Here is an 18,483-nt window from a genome sequence, read left to right on the forward strand (position 1 = left end):
CAGGTGGTCGTTGGCGAAGAAAATCGGCGAAGTGGAGGAAGGAAGCCACCGCTTGTCCCGTGCCACTTCTGCCATCAACGGTCGAGTTATGATTCAGTACGAAAGAAGCGGCGTTCCGTCACGAATTTCGCGCTAGCCCCCACGGCTATCTCTCTTTTCTACCCATCACCCTTCTCTTTTCCTCGGTTAATTGCACGGCCATAATCCTTTCGAATCTAACAGGACTTTCTCCAAAGCTCCTGCTCCACGTTTTCCTCTGACTTTTGACTTGACTTTCGGTCGTTGTTAACTCCTGAATTATAAATATTTGTGATATTTCAGAAATTTAAAACCGAGTTGTGAAATGTTCACGTGGCTCCAATTAAACACGTAATAGAATAATATATCTTTAATAAATTATCCATTTTTATCGATAACGAGTCATCATTTACATTGCCCGTAGGATATATCCATGCGATTGTGATCGATGCGTTATTCATTGCTTTCCCCCCCGCTTATCATTTACCATTATTAATTATCATTTTTTTGAACGATTGAAATCGTTTCTCGTTTCGTACGAAGAGGGAATCTCCAGTATCCGTACAGTTTTCGTGTTCCACCTCATTCCCACCTCCTCCTTACCATCGCGCGCAAAAAAGGAAATATTTGCTAATCCCGCGTCTAACCGGCTGCTTTTCGTGCCGTGAGGTGTTGCTCAATCGACAACCTCTCAAGCGTCACCTCGTCTGACGCTCCTCGTTATGGAAGCCATTTTTCGTGGCCTTCTCACAGTCGATTTTCCCGGCGATCGCGGTAGGCGTCGCTAAATGAATGTGGCCAGTGCCACAGATCCCGCCGCCGCGGGTCTGTCTGGCTTCTTCTTCTTCGTCGTCATCAAGAGGTTCCGCGCGCGGCTAGCTGGTGTATGTGTGGTAAGTCGATTCAATTAGCGGGCTTCCATGGCGCGAAGCCGGGGGCCATTGTTCCCGGAATTGGGATTTTTACCACGCCGCCGCCGCCACCGCCACCGCCGCCGCGCCACGCTGGAGAGGCGACCAGCTATTATTACCGCAATCAGCGTATCCGGCATTTTTCAACCGTTTCTCGTTCCCCCCCCCCCCCCCCTCTACTGCCCTCCTCCATTCTTTCTCCGCGACTTCATCCACTTCGACGACGACACGACGTGTTACGGATGCCACCGAGAGAGAACGCGATAATTTCCTAAAAGTTCGTCGATCTCGCACGAGAGAACTCCTCGTAACGCGTTACGCGTTACCTTTTTACGCGCGTGACAATCGCGACCTGTAATTGTCTACGAAATCTTCCGCGAGAAATGCGAAACGCGGACCGCGCGTGCACGCATGACAAGATAAAAAAAAAAAAAATGCTTGCCGAGGATACGCCATCGAAAAATGGTCCGTGGACTCTTTGAGAGGGAGCTTTGCCGTGACAAAAACAAAAATGCAGCGCTAGCCACACCACATCGAAAAAAAAAACCTGTGCTTCTTTCGCATATTTTGTCTTTGCGCATGTATGTGTGTTTCCGTGTGGATGTGTACGATGTACGTGTGGAGGAGTAAAATGAGTATGCATATTTATATATAGATAGGGATATATAGATACATATATCGTGTGTCATCTCGGAAATCGGGTGTGGTGCTTCACGCTCGCTCTCTCGAGTGGGTGCCACGCAAAAAACACATCAGTGAGGCAAAATACAAAAAACCACAATCAGTGCCTCCCTCTCTCTTCCGCCTTCTTTCTATTGTGACACAGCTCGTCCAAAAAACGAGAGAAACGGGTGGAAAGAACGTGTTCTGAACGAACTTTAAGCGTAAGACGACCGCCACCGAAAGCTCACGGTTAAATTAAAAGTAAAATTAAAATAAAGAGAAAATAAAGTAAGTTTAATAACAAAACGAAAATGATAAATATCCCACCTGCATTATCCCTCGTTCTTTTGCACATCCAGTCGACTTTCGAAAAATACGAATGGACATTGAGCAAAGGAGAATACAAGCGAAATAAAAATAATTCCCAACAGAAACGTAATATTTTTAAGACTAAATGAAACTGAGGAACTAAGAAGTTTAACGTAACAGATGAATATTATAAAATCAGAAAAACGCATTGGCGTCGATTACGTTGAGTTTATCTAAATTGCATAAAATATAAGATATATGTTTTGACAATATAATAAACAAAAGAAATACAATATCAACTAACTTGAAAAAAATAATTAGTCTACACTTGATATTAATAGAAATTTATATATTAATAATATATTTATATATTAATAATACCTTTTATTTCAACAATCGACGCCGGTGCAAAGAAGCGAAATTAAAGATGTCGAAGCAAATCATTATGCAAAGTAACTGATATATAAATAATCCAAAGAAAAAAAAAATCACGTTTTATACGGGAAAAATATTATTTATCGGTAATGTTCAAGAGATATTGTATTTATAGAAAACGTATCTTAAAATTTTAACATTTTAAAGATGGGACTATCTGGCAGATTTTAGTTATTATATCTTTTCCCAGACTTCCACAGAATTTAAAAGAGCTTTTTTTAACGCTACAAGATTCTTTAGAACATTTTTCCCGTATGGGAACGTGTAAGCGAGAGAAGAATGAAACATATCGTATCAAAATTGAAGGTGAACTTCGAAATAAAAAGAAAATGAACTGAAAGGAGAGAACCTAAGGGAAAAACAGAAAGAACCGTGATATAGGCGCGTGCCGCTTACCGGCGGACGTCCTCGACTTGTTCCTCGGCTTTTGCTGCTGCTGCTGCTGCGCGGAGGGCGAGCCCGGCGTGTTCCCGTGCGCGGCCGCGTGACCGACTAGCAGCTTCGAGTCGGCGACGCCGGTTAGGCCGCCGGTCGCGTTACCGGCGCCGGCACCGGCGGCATGATGACCGAAAATACCGGCGACCGCGGCTGCACTGCCGTTATGCGGATTGTGGGACGACGCGGCGGTAGACGACGAGGTGGCGCCGTGATGATGATGATGGTGATGGTGGGTGGTGGTGGGATACTGCAGGTGCTGGTACATGTTGTATGCGCTCGCAGCCGGGTCGTACTGCGAGCCGGAAGTGGCATGGTGGCTGTTGGTCGCCGCCGCGACGGCGGCCGCGGCCGCGGCCGCGTAACTGTCCCTACAGGGCGAGGCCGCGCCGCCGCCACTGCCACTGCCGCCACCGCCGCCGCCGCCGCCACCACCACCGCCACCACCGCCGCCGCCGGCCGGCACACCGTTGTTGCTCTGATACGCGTCCTGTTGCTGTTGTTGCTGCTGTTGCGTGGCACTCGCCTGTTGGCTGCCCGTCACATTGCCAGATTGGTTATTACCTTCTCGCTGCTTCACCTGGCCGGCGGACGAGCCGTTCGTGCCGGCGGGACCGTTGCTGCCGTTGTTGGAGCCGTTATGTTGCTGATGCGGCGGCGAGGGCGCCCCATGATGGTGGCCGAGCATCACCGTCGGTTTGATGTCGCACGAGCTGGCGCCAGATGCACCCAGCGCATCCTGATGCGCCGAGTGCATGAATCCCATCACCGCCGCGTGAGCGACCGCCGCTTGGTACTCGCTGGTAGTACCACCCCCCAATCCGGAGAGAGGGTTACCGCTGTTATTATTGTTGTTGGCGCTTGTGGAATTGTTGTTCGTGCTGGAGGTCGTGCTGGCGGTAATGCTGTCGGGCGTGGCGTCCTTGGGTGGTGTTGGTGGAAAGGAGAAGAGATGGTGACCGGCACCACCGCCACCGTGACTCGATAAACTTCCAGTGGTGGGCGGCAGCGAGGATCCCAGGGGACTCTGTGGCTTCTCGTCGCTCACAGCGCCGCCCGTGGTCGCCGTCGTCGTGGGGAATCCCCAGGGTGTCTTCGAAGTGTCCGCGCTGCTGCCGGACAACCATGGATGGAGAACCGAGCTGTGGAAATGCGGCCGGCAGACTTGGCTCACCGGACCGCTCGACACGCCGCTGCTCGACATCCTTGCTGAAAGGCAGAACGGAAATGCGGAACGTTAAACGAGATATCGTAATGCACGCGCGAATGCAAATGTATCATATAAAGTCGTTTTTATATTACATTATGCTTAATATCTAATTAAACAAACAAAATCTTATCATCACGAAGTTCGTACCATCATTGTGACGAGTAGTATATTTCACAATGCGAACGGATCTTTTTTTGTTTTTAAAATACATCGATCTCTTCAACTATCAAAACGAGTCATTGTCACCGCCATAAATGTTTTTAAGGATCTCGTACGATTGCGCGGACGATGAAGAGTTCGAGCGAGTGTCTCGCAATTTGCTCGTATACGAGAGTCGATCGCGCACCGCTCGGGAATCGCTTTATCTGAAAATGGTAGCTAGTCACGTGGAGTATAGATGTTGTCGTAGCAAAGACCGTCGCGAGGAGGAGGAACCTGATTCGTGCGTGTTCGGAATGATCAGATTTTATGCCCATCATAAAGGCTACCTAATTGCAGTAGACGTCTTAATTAAGTACGAGGCCTACTCGCTCAGTGCGGAGTATTATAGCCCTTCTTCTTCTTATAAACGAATGGATATATATCGTAACCGTCAATACGTCTCCGATTGAATTTGAAGCTACCACAATTCCGCTCGTGGGTTATCCTACGCGTAATTAATTTTTCATTAACAATTTTTATTTTGTCGGACCGCGTCATGAACGTATCCGGTACTGCGATGCTGCGCGGATGAGAGAACCATCGTTATATGCGTTTCTATTGCGCTCTACGCGACGCGCACTCGTCCGTTTTATCACGTTTATCGACAAGAAGAAAACGCACTGTGCAAATGTCGGATCGAGAAATGGTGCCGTTTCGCCTGACGTTAATTGCTTTCCGAGTTCGAATCAAACCGCGTGTCGCAGAAGTCGCGCGAACGTAATGATTTGTGTTACCGCCTTGGTAACTTTTTTATTTCCGATAACCGTTGATTTGACTTTAGGTGGACTCGCGTATATTTCTACGTAAATAATTGAGAAATCGCATCGGAAATATATATTTTATATTTTAATATATATTAAAATTAATTTTTCCATTTACAATCAAGATATCGCTAATGATTGTAAAATTCTCATACACCAGCATAAGTATAATGCTGTAAAAACAGCTGTATCCCTTTAATGAGAAGGTAATTAACAGCCAAAAAAGCTGGCGTGGTTATGATATCTAAAATTAGAGTTATATTTGTGGGACAAAAATGAATGGGCAATTACGGCCATCCTGCGACGATACGGTCATCTCTGTCATTAATGACGGAACAGAGAGCTCATAACGCATCAAATTAATTAGCCTCGGTTATTATCTTACGATAACGACGACAACGACAACGACAACGACGACGACGACGACGACGACGACGACTAATTAACCGATCCCCATCTTTCGCCGTCAGCCAGGAAAGTGCAGCGTTCTTAATATCCGTGCAAATTTGCGGATGCACATTGTTGCCAGCGAATACCAGAACGTGCATGCGACGCATGCAAACCTGCTTACTTGGCCGATCGATATATCGAGTGGTCCTTGCTAACAACGGTCGCACTACCACCCTCACGGCATACGCTGATAACAAGATGATGTTTTGCCAAAACTGCGCTTCGTCTTGTCTCCCATACCGACCCTTCTGACCATCCCTCGGACCACGGACATTTTGAGCCCCGAACTCACGTTCGCCTTACGACAATCTCGTGCTTCCCGCAAACGTCACCGGAAAAGACACCTTGAACGTCGCATTTTTCCGCAAGTGTACACGGAACGCGAATAATGTAAAATACAAAAGTACGTAAATCTCAATAAAATTTGTAAATTAGATGTACTTCTGTAGAGATGCGATAGATATATTCTATAGAAATCTGACGAGACATGAGCAAAACGGTCGACGTATCGCGCGTTGCAAATGGCGACGTCTGCGAAAAGACACTATCTAAATTTAGAGAAGCGCGAAACACAATATTACGAATACGAGCGAGCGGCGAGATGAGCAGCTGCGCCTGCCTCTGTAATTAATCGGAGCCAACGATGGCCTGTCTGTAATTGGATCCGCTGCATCACGGCGCAGCCGCGATGAAAAGTAAACAGGCTCTACGTGTAGCTACGCTTTCGAATCTCCTCGACTATTTCATTACACCTTGATATTCATCCCGCTAACGTTACACAATGTATCCGTACGTTACTTTTTACAACGAGAGCAGCAACACGCTAACACGATTCTATTTTCTCCGATTATTTGAGACACACACACACACACACACATATATTATCACAAGTTCTAACAATATTGGACGAAATATCAGTGACGAAACAATGACGTTAAAGTCCGTTTCACATAAGAATTACTCTCATCGAAAATAAAGACGAGATGGTGTAGCGACGAGAAATGCGCAGATAGAGAAGAACTTCGCACTCCCGACGCAATAAAAACTTCCACGCTGAGCGATATTTATCGCTCTTTCCGACCCTCCTCCTCGACTCTCGGACTCGTTCCCCTCGTCACGACTTTGTTTTTACAGGATTTCACGTGACTTTTTGCCAGCCTTACTGTCCCTAGGCGACTCTTCCGTTTTTTATTCCTTTCCGTTCGCGTCTTTGTCTCGCTCCGACGCGCTGACATAACTCTCGCGCAATTATCTCGACGATATTTCTGTCGGCCCTACAATTTTATCACGGTCGCCAATCGGTCATGGAATGAGAAACGCGTCCGAACAATATGGCCGACGGTCAGCTTTGGGCGTCCCTCCACCTCGCGCCTTCCTGACGTTCTAGCGAATATTTTAACGAAAAATCCGTTCCGGTCACAAGCTCTGATATTCACGAACGATGGAAACAATCGTGTCGTAACTGCTGATGAAACGTCAGTCCCACGACTGATTATCCAATAAAGTCGTCGAGAGCAATGGCGTTGGGTATCGCTCAAATCTTTCAAAGATACAGACGCGAAAAAGGAGCACAGCCACATCGAAAGATCATTCCGAGATTCGAGCAATGCATATCATAAATCACGCTCGCTATAAAATGGCAGTACGTACTTTCAACGAATATGATTTTCTCGCTTCGCGAGAATCATATCGACGGATCGCCCAGAATAACGTTTCCATTCACTCTCGTGACCCCGCTTTTATGAACCTGGCCGACAGTTTTCACACGCGCAATAATCGCGCTCCATAAATCGGTCTAGCGATGATCGCGCTGTTCGACGAAAACTTGGTAGCACGTCGCAATAATATAACGTCATTTTGCCGAAACAGAAGTAAAAAAGGAGAACGCGGACGGATTAAAATTTTGTTACTGTGCTATGTAGACGTTCTCGAACGCCCGTTCCCAAGGTACTTGGTCGAGAATGGGCCTCGATATGACGTCGCTCTCTTTCTCAATCGCGAATCCGTCTTTGTGCTGTTAAGACAAGACTGCCCGTCGATCAGACTAAAAAAAAATAACAGACTTGAAAAAAGCCCACGATGCCCACGTACAATGAATATAATTTGCAGTTATATTAACGATGACATTATGCTAATGATATCGATTTTCTCTGCTATCGTTTTGTTCTCACATATCACATTTCAACTTACGATTAAATCAACAGAGGGACGGAGGGGAATGAGAATCGCTTCTGCGACCGGGGACCAGGTAGAGCCACTTAGAAAATACATTTTCTGCTTTGCTTCGCTGTTAGCCGCATAAGTTAGCCGTTAAATTTCAGATATCGCGTTGCTCCTCGCGATATTATCCGATCGGCCGATTCCTAGATAATAACCGGAGGATTTTGCACGGTATAATGCCGGCGCGTCATGAATATTCATGAAAAATCCATGGATACGGTCACTGTTATATCGCGCAAACGAGATCAACACGACTGCAGATAACGCATTTGCTTTCCTAAACTGTGCATATGTGCGTATCTTGTTTTTTTTTTTTTTTTTTTCCCCGCTAATATGGGACGCCACATCTCGCGCCCGGATCGCCATAAAATGTTTGTAAATTTTTTATGCAGAAAAAGAATGGGACGCGCGCCACGGGCCACGCAAATTTGTATCTCATCGCTCGGATTTAATACGATCGGTCCGATCGCTCGTCCGATCGATCGTTTCGAGGCTCCGGGCACCGCGTCTCTCTTACTTTAGCGTACTTTAAATTCGCTCGTCACGGAGCGAGCGATACGCGCGATAGTGTCAGAGACGACCCACGCGCGTAAGGAGCGCGATCAAGATCGGTTCGATTAATCGCTTACTCGATCGTTCGATCTTGCCGAGCGTAGATGATTCAGGAGCGCCCGCGTCAGCGCCCACGCGGTCCAGAGAGCGAGCCTGTGTTACTTGCCGCGAACACGGCATTCCGTAATAAATTAATATGATAATTCGATACGCCGGAGCTCCGGCTAGCGACGAGCCGGAAATAACTAGGTTCACGGCGCACCTGCGGAACATTGTCGAGTGCACAGTTTTTTCCTCGTCGTTTTTCCTCCCCCCCTCCCCCACCTTTTTTGCGCACCGTGAAAAACCGCCGCGCGGAAACTGGCGGCCATTACGTAGCCGATATGCAATTCAGTCGCGCCAATTTACATTTATATTACTCCGATTGCGGACAAAGATCAAAGCGACGGGGAGCGAAAGTCGCGAAAGGCATTTCCGACGAGCAAGACGACAAATTTACGGGAAGATAAGCGCGAGGACGTTTCAAATGTGTCCCAGTAATCATAGTCGATTTCTTTATTCTTCTTCTTTTTTTTTTTTGAACTTGATTTATATGATTCAGTTGATATATCAAATGTACTATGACATTTATGTGTCATAATGACTATCAAGATGATATAACTAATTATGCAGTAAGTGATATTAAAGCAGAAACTTACTTCACGCAAAGCATTACATTTGTCAAAATCCTAGACTGTTAGGCAATCGCTTGATATATTTAACATTTTTTAATTAAATAGTACTAAATATAGATCTGACAAACAAAACAGTCATTGTTTTTATTTACTAGTACTATTTTTTTAGTCTTGTCTCTATTTCGAGTACTTATCTTGTCCAGCTATTTTTAGCTTTAGTTATTTTTACAGATAATAATAGCAAAATATCGGTATCATGACTATTTCCCAAACGAAGTAAATAGGCGTAGATAAAGTAACATAGTCCGCGGCGCTTATCATTATTGTTCTCTGCATTTCTTTCCATCGGCTTCAACGAAATATATTCCTAGGTGAGGAGAGTATTTCCATAAAAAAAAAAAAAGCTGTCGGAAAACTTCCACTCGCCAGATAACGAATAATTTGCAAATGCGTGGCTGCACTCGCATACGCCGGCGCAGAACTTCGTTCTCGCAAATATCTATTTATCTTGCGAAGGATCGCGCAATCTCTCTCTCTCTCTCTCTCTCTCTCTCTCTCTCTCTCTCTCTCTCTCTCAGTCACTAATATCAAAGCGAGTACTCCAAATAATTAACCACGCCCGAAAGAGTGCGCGCGGACGTTCGCACTTTGCTTTTGTGCGAGAAACAGGACAAAAAGAGAGGGGAGGAGGGAGAAAGAGAAAGAGGCGATCTCAAAGAGTCAAAAGGATTCAAAGCGCTGGCAGGTCCATCTGAAAGGACGACTCACTGTATCGTATCAGGAAGCGCGCTTTATTTCCCGGCCATTTGCCTTCGACGTCATGTTCCGTTTCAGACCCGTCGCCGGGTTCAAAAGAGACGCGAGAAAAGAAATCGAGATGCAACGAGATTCAGGCGTGACCAGGATCGTTACCGCGTTGATCTTATTAATGAAGAAATATCCCTCCGAGGGTGATCCTGCTGAAAATTACCAAGGCGTATCCTCGAGCGTTTCCAGACGAGGAAAGGAGTTTCCGAGCGAACGCCCGCTTCGTTACCACGAGACAGTAATTAATTATTTACTCAGAGAGAATTACGGCTTATTTTCGCAACACGCGGATCTCTAACTTGCGAAGCGGCAATTTATTATCGAACGAAACCGAGAAGATTCTCCCCGGAAAATATATTTTACAGCGATTTACGCTATAAGACACCGTTGCACTATCGTGGATTTCTTAAAGCGTCGATCAAATAGTCCTTTAAAATTGCTGCTCGTAAACAAGTCGAAAAGACCAGGTAAGAATAAGGATCGGAGAATCTCATTGTGAGTCACTGTGAGTCTACAAATAATTTTTTTTTTTTTTTCTTTTAATAAGACTCCTCGACGGCGCGGAGCACCAATTAGTATCGCTAATAAGAAATGATATGCTTAAAATATCGCGTCGGTTGAAAAACATCCGCCGCCGACCGCGCGTAAACGCGTTATTTTTACATGGCAGCCTCGTTAACCGTGCGCGCGCGCGCGCGCGCGCGCTCGTACGCGATAAGCATTGTTATCGCAAACGTCGACAAGGACGAGGAGCCGCTCCGGTGAATTCCATTTTCCGTCAAAAGAGAGATCCTCCGATGGAAACTCTTCGTCATTATTCTCGCGGTTAGCGCGAGGCCAATTATCGCCCGTAACAACGCTGGCGAGACGCACGCAATCTCTCGGAATCGCTTGTTAATGATTCTCGCGCGAATGACTTTCGGTAGGAGATCCATGGATCGCCATGGCGCGACTCGTCCGGAAAGGGTTACCCGTCGTAAGGGGGGCCCAGTTAAGAGCCCCAGAACGTTACGAAGGTATCCCATGGATAAGGAGCCGCCCCCCGTTGCAGCGGGAGCTCGCTCGCGCGCACCTTATAATATAATCCTGGTACGTGCACGAAATTCTCCCGCAGAAAATAACATCTCATTTCATGTCGGGCGCCCCCAGCAGCTTTCGCGTAATAACATGCAATTTCACCTCGTATCCTCCCATCTTGATCGAGCTCTGTCTCTCTCTCTCTCTCTCTCTCTCTCTCTCTCTCTCTCTCTCTCTCTCTCTCTCTCTCTTTTTCGATCGCAAAAGGCGTACTCGGGTGTACCCAGGCGAAAAATAGACGACCTAAGAGATTGTAAGTAGAAATTCATTCCGCGAAATTGAATTCTCGATTCGCGAAGAGTTCGACGTTGAAGTCGAAAAACGATCGGTGATGGCTGCAAGCTCTTTTACATTTTTACCGGAGTAATGTTTTTTCTTTCGCGAGTATTTCTCGCTTATTATCGCGGTCTGTAGTATTACAATTTAGAAATGGAATGTCGCTTAAACACTCTCGACGAGAATTAATCGGCGTTGATAGAATCGACCCTAGAATCTAAACCTAAAATTCCCGAAACGGAGGCATACGAGATACCTCATCCGGGATGCGGAGCTACCGCAGAGACCGGAGGAATATCACACTGTGTCTGTGTCGGAGGTGAGAGGAGGCTACGGAGGGAACGCGAAACGCGGCGACGAGAAGGAAGATTGATCGCGGTTGAAGCTGCATCTGCTACGATGAACTAGACAGAGAGAGAGAGAGAGAGAGAGAGAGAGAGAGAGAGAGAGAGAGAGAGAGAGAGAGAGAGAGAGAGAGAGAGAGAGAGTGAGAGAGTGACAAGAGGAGGGAGGAAGAGACGGAGGGAGAGAAAGATAGTGATAGAGAAACGACGGGAGAGAGCGACGGAGAGGCCCTTCGGGAGAAGCTCCGCCTTCAGCTGGCGTGTGCATTTGCGCAAGATGGCGCCGGTCGGTCGGTGTGTGCCGCGGTTGCACACATTTTGCACACCGGAACAACACGCGCGAACGACGCCGTCGACCGGCCACGTTCGTCGTGCCGCTCCGGCCCGAACAACACCGGATCCTCTTCTCCTCCGTCGTCGTCGTCATCGTCATCGTCATCGTTGACGACGACAAGGGATCGCGCACAGAAGAAGAAGGGAGAGAGGCAAGAAAGGCGAGGAAGGGACAAGATCTAACTCGAGAGAGAAAGAGATTGAGAGAGAGAGAGAGAGAGAGAGAGAGAGAGAGAGAGAGAGAGAGAGAGAGAGAGAGAGAGAGAGAGAGAGAGAGAGAGAGAGCGCCTCCCGCGTGGCCCCGCAATTACGTATGCACCTCTCTCAGACCCCGCGGGCTTCGCGGTTGGCTGCGCTTCCTTCCTGTCTGTGCCGCAACCACTGTGTATTATGCATCCCGCTCTCCGTGCGCGTCCACCTATCTTGTTTATTTATTTTTTCTCTCTCTCTCTGTCTCTTTTTTTCTTTTAGCATCGCTTTGCCGTCTCCGATCTCTTTCGCCGTCTCTTCCTCTTTTCCCTCTCTCTCTCTCTCTCTCTCATTGAATCCGGCCCCATCGAGAATCGGAGAAAAATGCACGCTCCGCTTTGGCGTCAAGCGCGCGTGAAAGCGTTTCACGAGCACAAGAATGCAACTCAATTTTTTTATCAGCAGTGGCTAAGCTAAGCGATCCCGACTTCGACAATCCTGGTCTGCTTTCTCCCTCTATATATCACAGTCCCGGTCCCCGCTTTTACGTAGTTATAAATTACTTTGGACACTACTTTGGTACACTATTAAACTGTCATAACATCGCCACGATGATTAAGACCGAACATTTCGAAAGATGAGGTGATTGGTAAATGTCAACATTTTCCGCCTTGCTCGTCACTCGCTGTCAAAACTCCGGAACGCCTTAAGAGGCTCGGATTTTCCGGCCTTGGTTGCGCATCTTGACCGACGAAAATCAAACGGGACCGACCGTCTTCTTCAAGTCAAGTGGTTTCTGTCAGCGGAAAGTAAAATCGCCGACGCGCGATGCTCCGAGCCAGCAGAAGTCGCAAGAAATTCCGCGCTTTTTCCCCATCGTCTCGGAGCGTACAATCGGACAGCAGATTTGATTCTGATTATGGACGCGGTTTTTTGAGAGCCACGAGCTAACAGAGGGTCGAGTATGATCCATGCACGTCGGCACGAATCAGGGATATCGCCTTCCAGGGCCTCAAGATCTGGCCCGGCTGTATCGTGTTTCCTCCTCGGTCCCTCATCGCACTTTTTGGCCTTTTGCCTTCCCTCTCGTTTCTCTCCATCCATGCCTCCGTCATCTGTCTTCCACCGCCTCCTTCTCTCCCCTTTTCCCTCCTTCGGGTTTTCCTCGGCATGTCAAAGAATCTCGAACGAGACGACGCTCGTTTTATCCTTTTTCTTTTTCCTCTCTTCTTTTTTTCTTCCTTATTTTCTTCTTCTCCTTCTCCTCGCGTTCTCATGTCCTTTATCTTACTACCTACATTCCTCTACCTACGCTACGCTTTTTCACGCTTGGCCAACGGCGAGGAACCGAAGAAGCTATCGAGATTACATACATCTCAGAATATACATACTATCGGCCTAGCGCGCCTCTTCTCTCGAAACGACTCCCTTTTTCTCTTTGCGTGACACCATGGAATATTTTCTCGCGTGGAATTATTTAAAAATATAGAATTTCGAAACGGAGAGGAGTAAGTTGCTTGTTGTCGGTTAAAATATATGCGGAATAACAACAAACATTTTAAAACTTGCGTATTTAACAGTGCATGCATAATAAATTTATGTATTTAACAGTGCATAATAAAACTAACCTTGTAAGAGGGATCTTACACGCTAAACCAAACAACAAACAATAGAAATTAAAGCTAGATTAAAGTTATCGAAGTGAAAATATTTTCGAGAGAAATGTCATTATTTCACATTTTATTCCCGATAAGTTTCTATGTTAAGTAGTATACGAAATATTAAATAAAATAAACAAAAGTGTTTTTCCTTTATTTTGCAAACTGCTGATATAATTTATACATAAGCCCCGCGAAGCATCGCGACTTCCTCTGGCCTTCAACTATTCCATTTTCATCGTTAATAAATTACACCTTTTTTTATTTCCTCCCTTGACTGACAAGCGTTATTTCTTATCCCCCCAGGATGGCTTCCTTTTTACGGACAACTAATCACACGTTTCCTGCGTTTACGCATCTTCCTTATTTACGCCATCGCTAATCGCGTAATCCCCGCTTCTCGCCGCGCGTCTCTGCCTCACGTTGTCATTCACGCTAGAGAGAAGTGGCGAGGGCGAGTTATTCCATTCGAAACGAAAAGTCATTTGCCCGGCGAGAGAGTCGAGAGGAGGACTTGGGCCACGAGACGAACGGAGTTAAGTGCGCGGGACACGGAGAGAAGGCGGCACGTGGGTACGACAACACGCACTTGCGTGCTCGAAAGTGCATATTCTCGAGTGCGCCTCGAGAATGCCTGGCTCTTATTCGGGGGGGGGGGGGGGGGCTCTCGAGATGGATTAGCGCTGCGCTAAGAAACTATCCCGGTGGCATGTTACGGTTGTCAACTCCGGCGGAGCCTCCCAGCGGTACAATGTCACGCGCCTATCCAGCCGCGGTAGAAATTTAATTATCGGGGCAGGTATCTAGCCGTGGAGGAGGAGCAAAATGGCGATGCAACAGGGGAGACATTCGATGGCGCCGATAGCCTCGGAGACGCCTCGTTAATTAAATATAGAAATTCTAATTAATGCGAAGTGCTCGCGGAGAGGTGACCGTCCGACGGTCGTTGACCCAAACCGCGGGAATCACGCGAGAAACGAGACTGCGGCTGGGTGTTAGCGACCGCCTTTTGTCATATAAATTCGTTAGACGGTCCGTTTCAACTCTTTTGTGAAATTAACGCTCCCTTCTTCCATCTCGTCTTATCTTTTCTAATACTTGATACTCGAAGTAAAAAAAAAAAAAAAAAAAAGCACACAGGTCTCTATGCGACAAGCTACATTGCCATTATCGAAAGCTGCTACTGTGCAAGCATCGGAATGAAGTTAAAGCGGATTTCAATCGATAACGCTAAGTGGCTCGAAGATTATACGTATTATCCTCTTAATAGCCGCAGCGGTATCCGCCGCTCGAAAAAAGGCTGAGGCCCTTTCTCGAGAGAGTCCTCGCTTCTTTTCATTTCGAGCCCGTCACAAGTCTTCAAAGGGAAATCGGTCGGCATGCGGTCCGGTCGTTGAACCGCGATGACAGCTTCTCCCAGGAAGGAAAAACAGAAAGAAAAACGGGAAGATGATCCAAAGACGGGGCGAGAGAGAAAGAGAGGAAGAGATAAAAGGAAGGTGTGAGCGGCTATTAAAGAAGGAGAGAATGGCGGGTACTTACTGTGGGCGTAATGTGCGGCCGCGGGGTGATGCGCCGTCGGTCCGGCGTGGGGGTAGTAACCCCTGTAATCGCTGGGGTTGCCGACCACTCCAGCCACCCCGGCACCCCCTGAAGGCGGCTCCAACGACGACCTAGGCGGCTCGTACCACCTAGCGGTGCTTGACTCGCTGCTCATGTCCATCGTGTCCAACGAGATCTCGGTGCGTCGCGATCGCTCGTCGAGGAAACGAGCAGGTGGAGAAGCAGCAGCGGGAAGAGGAGGCGAGAGAAAGGGAAGGAGAGAGAGAGAGAGAGAGAGAGGGGCGGATGGCAGAATACAGAGAGAGAACGGGGAGGAGGAAGATTAGGAATACTGCCAAAAGCGCCTCTCTTCCTTTTCCGTCGTCCTCGCGACGCCCAGCGGGATCATAGGTAATCTTGGTCTGATTTGCCGAGCGAAAGGAACTTCTTCCTGGCCTCCGTTCTGCGAAACAACACATCGAATGTTAGTTAATCCAATTGCTCCCTGGCTCGGAGAAACGGTCGTTGATCGATTAAGTTTTTCTTATCCCTCGTTAATTCTTTCTTTCGCACGAAAATAGGATCTCGTATAATCAGCGAGAAATATAGTTTAAGAAGGCTGTGAATTACTCAGTTTACGACTTGTAAAATTATCGCAAGCTCGCTTATGGAAATGAACTTATGGTAACGCCACGTTTGACACCACCGATATTTAGAATATATGGCTACGAGTCGTAATCGTAAGGTGCGCGGATAAGGGATATTATATACAAACGCGAAGCGAAGAGTTAATTAAAGAGTATTTAGTCGAACGCGATTCGCGCCAGCAGGCGGTGGGAAAATTTCGACTTTATTAGCGATAAATAATTCCGCGATTTGCACACGGCCTCGTTAAGCGGCTAGACACGCGCACGGGCGGCGCGTTAATTAATTATATCATTCGCGGGAGATACGCGCGAGCGGGCTGTCTTAATAAGACGCTGTCAAATATGAAAAATTATTGCCGCATTAATTAACCGATCGATAACTCGACTTCGCGAGCTCGCCGGCGAAAAGTCAATGCCGGTGGACAACGCGTATCCGGCGGTATCTCTCGGCACGTCATTTCAATAAAGCCGTCGGGGCACGGCGACGGCTTTCTCGGATTCTGGTCGCGATCGTGTAACCGCGATACGCGATATGTAGGTACGGGATAATGAACAACTTTGTAATGTGCACGACGACAAGCCGCGCCGGTTTTACGTGTGCGTCCTTACCGGCCTTTCCGATATCGCCCTTGTCGCGCAAGAGGAGGAACGGCGTGTCATGAACCGGGCGGACACGCATGCGGTAAATTAATACCGAACTGGAAACACGAGACGCTTCAATGATTCTTTCATCGCGTACAAGCTGCATAAATGCGCCGCCTGTTTTGAGACCGTTTCTTTCGTTCTTCCTCCCCGTTTCCTTCACGTCCGTGTCGCGAGCAGTTCCGGACGCGAAAAACGCGAAGACGCGAGATGACCCGTCGGACTTGACGATTAAAGGCGATTCGAAGGTAGAAGAGAAAAGGTTGTGCATTCGAGCACGATTTATTTTAAGGCTAAAATATATTTTATATATACACGGGGCGACCGAATATCTTGAGCAATATTGCATTTGATTTACGCGAATTTCAGACATCGAAATTGGTATATTTCGAATTGGACAGCTTTAGATTTATTTCCATGCGTTACGCTTAAGCTATAATTAAACCGCTGCGCGTTTTTCCATACGTGAGAAAGGGGCTTTAAATTCTTTCGTCCGATATCGCGGGCTCGATAGAGAACTCGGAGGAAATGCACGAAAAGCAGACTTACCCTAACTGTTGTATTAGCGTAACACGTCGAATTTCGATAATCGATCGGCGAGATCTACGGTAATTGGGTCCTGATCAGCGCTTTAGTGCGAACATACTGATCGACGATCAAGTACTCGAAATGATTTATCAATCAGCTTGTGGGCGATCAAGGTCATCGATGACGTAACCGGGACAGGTCGGGCTTAATCGCCCAATCCAGATAGAGAAGCGCGAGAGGAAAAGGGACGGCGAGAAGAACCGCAAGGAGGGACGGGAGAAAAGTAACGGAATCCTCTTATCGAGACACGCTTTCGGAAATGTTAGATAACCACCACCTTCGGGAGATCCGTGGGGAGTTCCGCGGAATTTTTTATTATTACACCGCGAGGACTCAAAATGCTGCGCGTGCGTTTGCGGAAAAAATATCTCTTCCGAGAAAACCGGTTACGCCGGTTAATAAGTCTCGTTTTCAAGTCGAAGCCGCAAAATAGTGAATCTTTTGCGACGCGCAAAAAGGACGAAGGCGACGACGATGATGGTTGTTCTTCGGACAAATTCGGACATTACGTTACGGAAATCGTGTTTCGCCTCTTCTCCCTTGCACTTTGCGTTGAAAATTACTTGCCCAGAGCAAATAAAGCACTCGAAAACAATGCGCGATAAGATACACACGAAAAAGCGGCGATAAGATTGATACCGCGCGGAATATACGACACGCATATCCGATTAATTTTGATTGCTCGGCCATCGAGATTTTTCTGTCGTTATTGTTAACGTATTATGTGATATATATATATATATATATACATACGTTGTACGTATGTATATTCTTATGCAAATATATTTCGTGCGTCAGGCAATGGTATCAGGCTATGCTAATAATGATTATAACGTGTAACATGAATACTAACACAGTTCGGCGAATTCGAATTGGTCTCGATGCTTCTTGCGAAATCTGTTTAATATCATTTAATATCAATGATCAGAAATAATACGCTAATCAAGCGGTTCATTAATTAAGCGCATTGAAAAACATTGACTGGCTTCAAATTGTCGCCCAATTTAGGCGGTTATCATCAAAAACGTCGGAAAGATAATCGCTCGACTCGATCGATCATAGATATAACTAAATTTGAACAGATCAATCAAACCGTATCGCTCGACACGATCGCAAGACGAGCGGGCGATTACTTTTTAGAGATATCTCACCATCGGAATAATATTTTTTTGGTAATATAAATCACGCGAACAGCGCACTTTATTTTTATCGCATCCATATAGCAGTCGCTTAAACCATTAGCCCGCTCGAATATTTACTATTGCGAATATATAGATATTCTCATAGTTTTAAATTATTGCTAATTGCTAAACTTGTTTTCCTAAAAAAAAAAAAAGAATTTACCAACAAAAAAGGTCGTTCCTTTTTGCCAATTTTTTCTCGCTTTCTTTTTTCTTCCCCTCTACCTGACGGAAAAAATTTGATCTCTTCATCTTCATCCCTTCATCTCTTTCGTTATTATTATTATTATTATTGAAAATCAGAACGTGAAGAAAAATTGTCTAATCTAACAACAGACATTCGGCTTTAGATAATCGAAA

General features: G+C 46.6%; 1 protein-coding gene across 2 annotated transcripts in view; it reads right to left on the reverse strand.

The window, feature by feature from the left end:
• LOC105428393 (uncharacterized) overlaps window positions 1–18,483 on the reverse strand; it is a 151,845-nt gene that overhangs the window by 53,359 nt on the left and 80,003 nt on the right. For both annotated transcript variants that reach the window (XM_089073225.1, XM_089073224.1), the window contains 2 exons: window positions 15,066–15,528; window positions 2,733–3,980 (listed from right to left, as the gene is read on the reverse strand). In XM_089073225.1, coding sequence (XP_088929351.1) covers window positions 2,733–3,980; window positions 15,066–15,246 — 1,429 coding nt within the window. In that variant the 5' untranslated portion in view covers window positions 15,247–15,528. The remainder of the gene's footprint in view (window positions 1–2,732; window positions 3,981–15,065; window positions 15,529–18,483) is intronic.

The sequence above is a fragment of the Pogonomyrmex barbatus genome, unplaced genomic scaffold, assembly GCF_055798465.1.
Source record: "Pogonomyrmex barbatus isolate J1 unplaced genomic scaffold, ASM5579846v1 scaffold14, whole genome shotgun sequence".
NCBI classification, from domain to species: Eukaryota; Metazoa; Arthropoda; class Insecta; order Hymenoptera; family Formicidae; genus Pogonomyrmex; species Pogonomyrmex barbatus.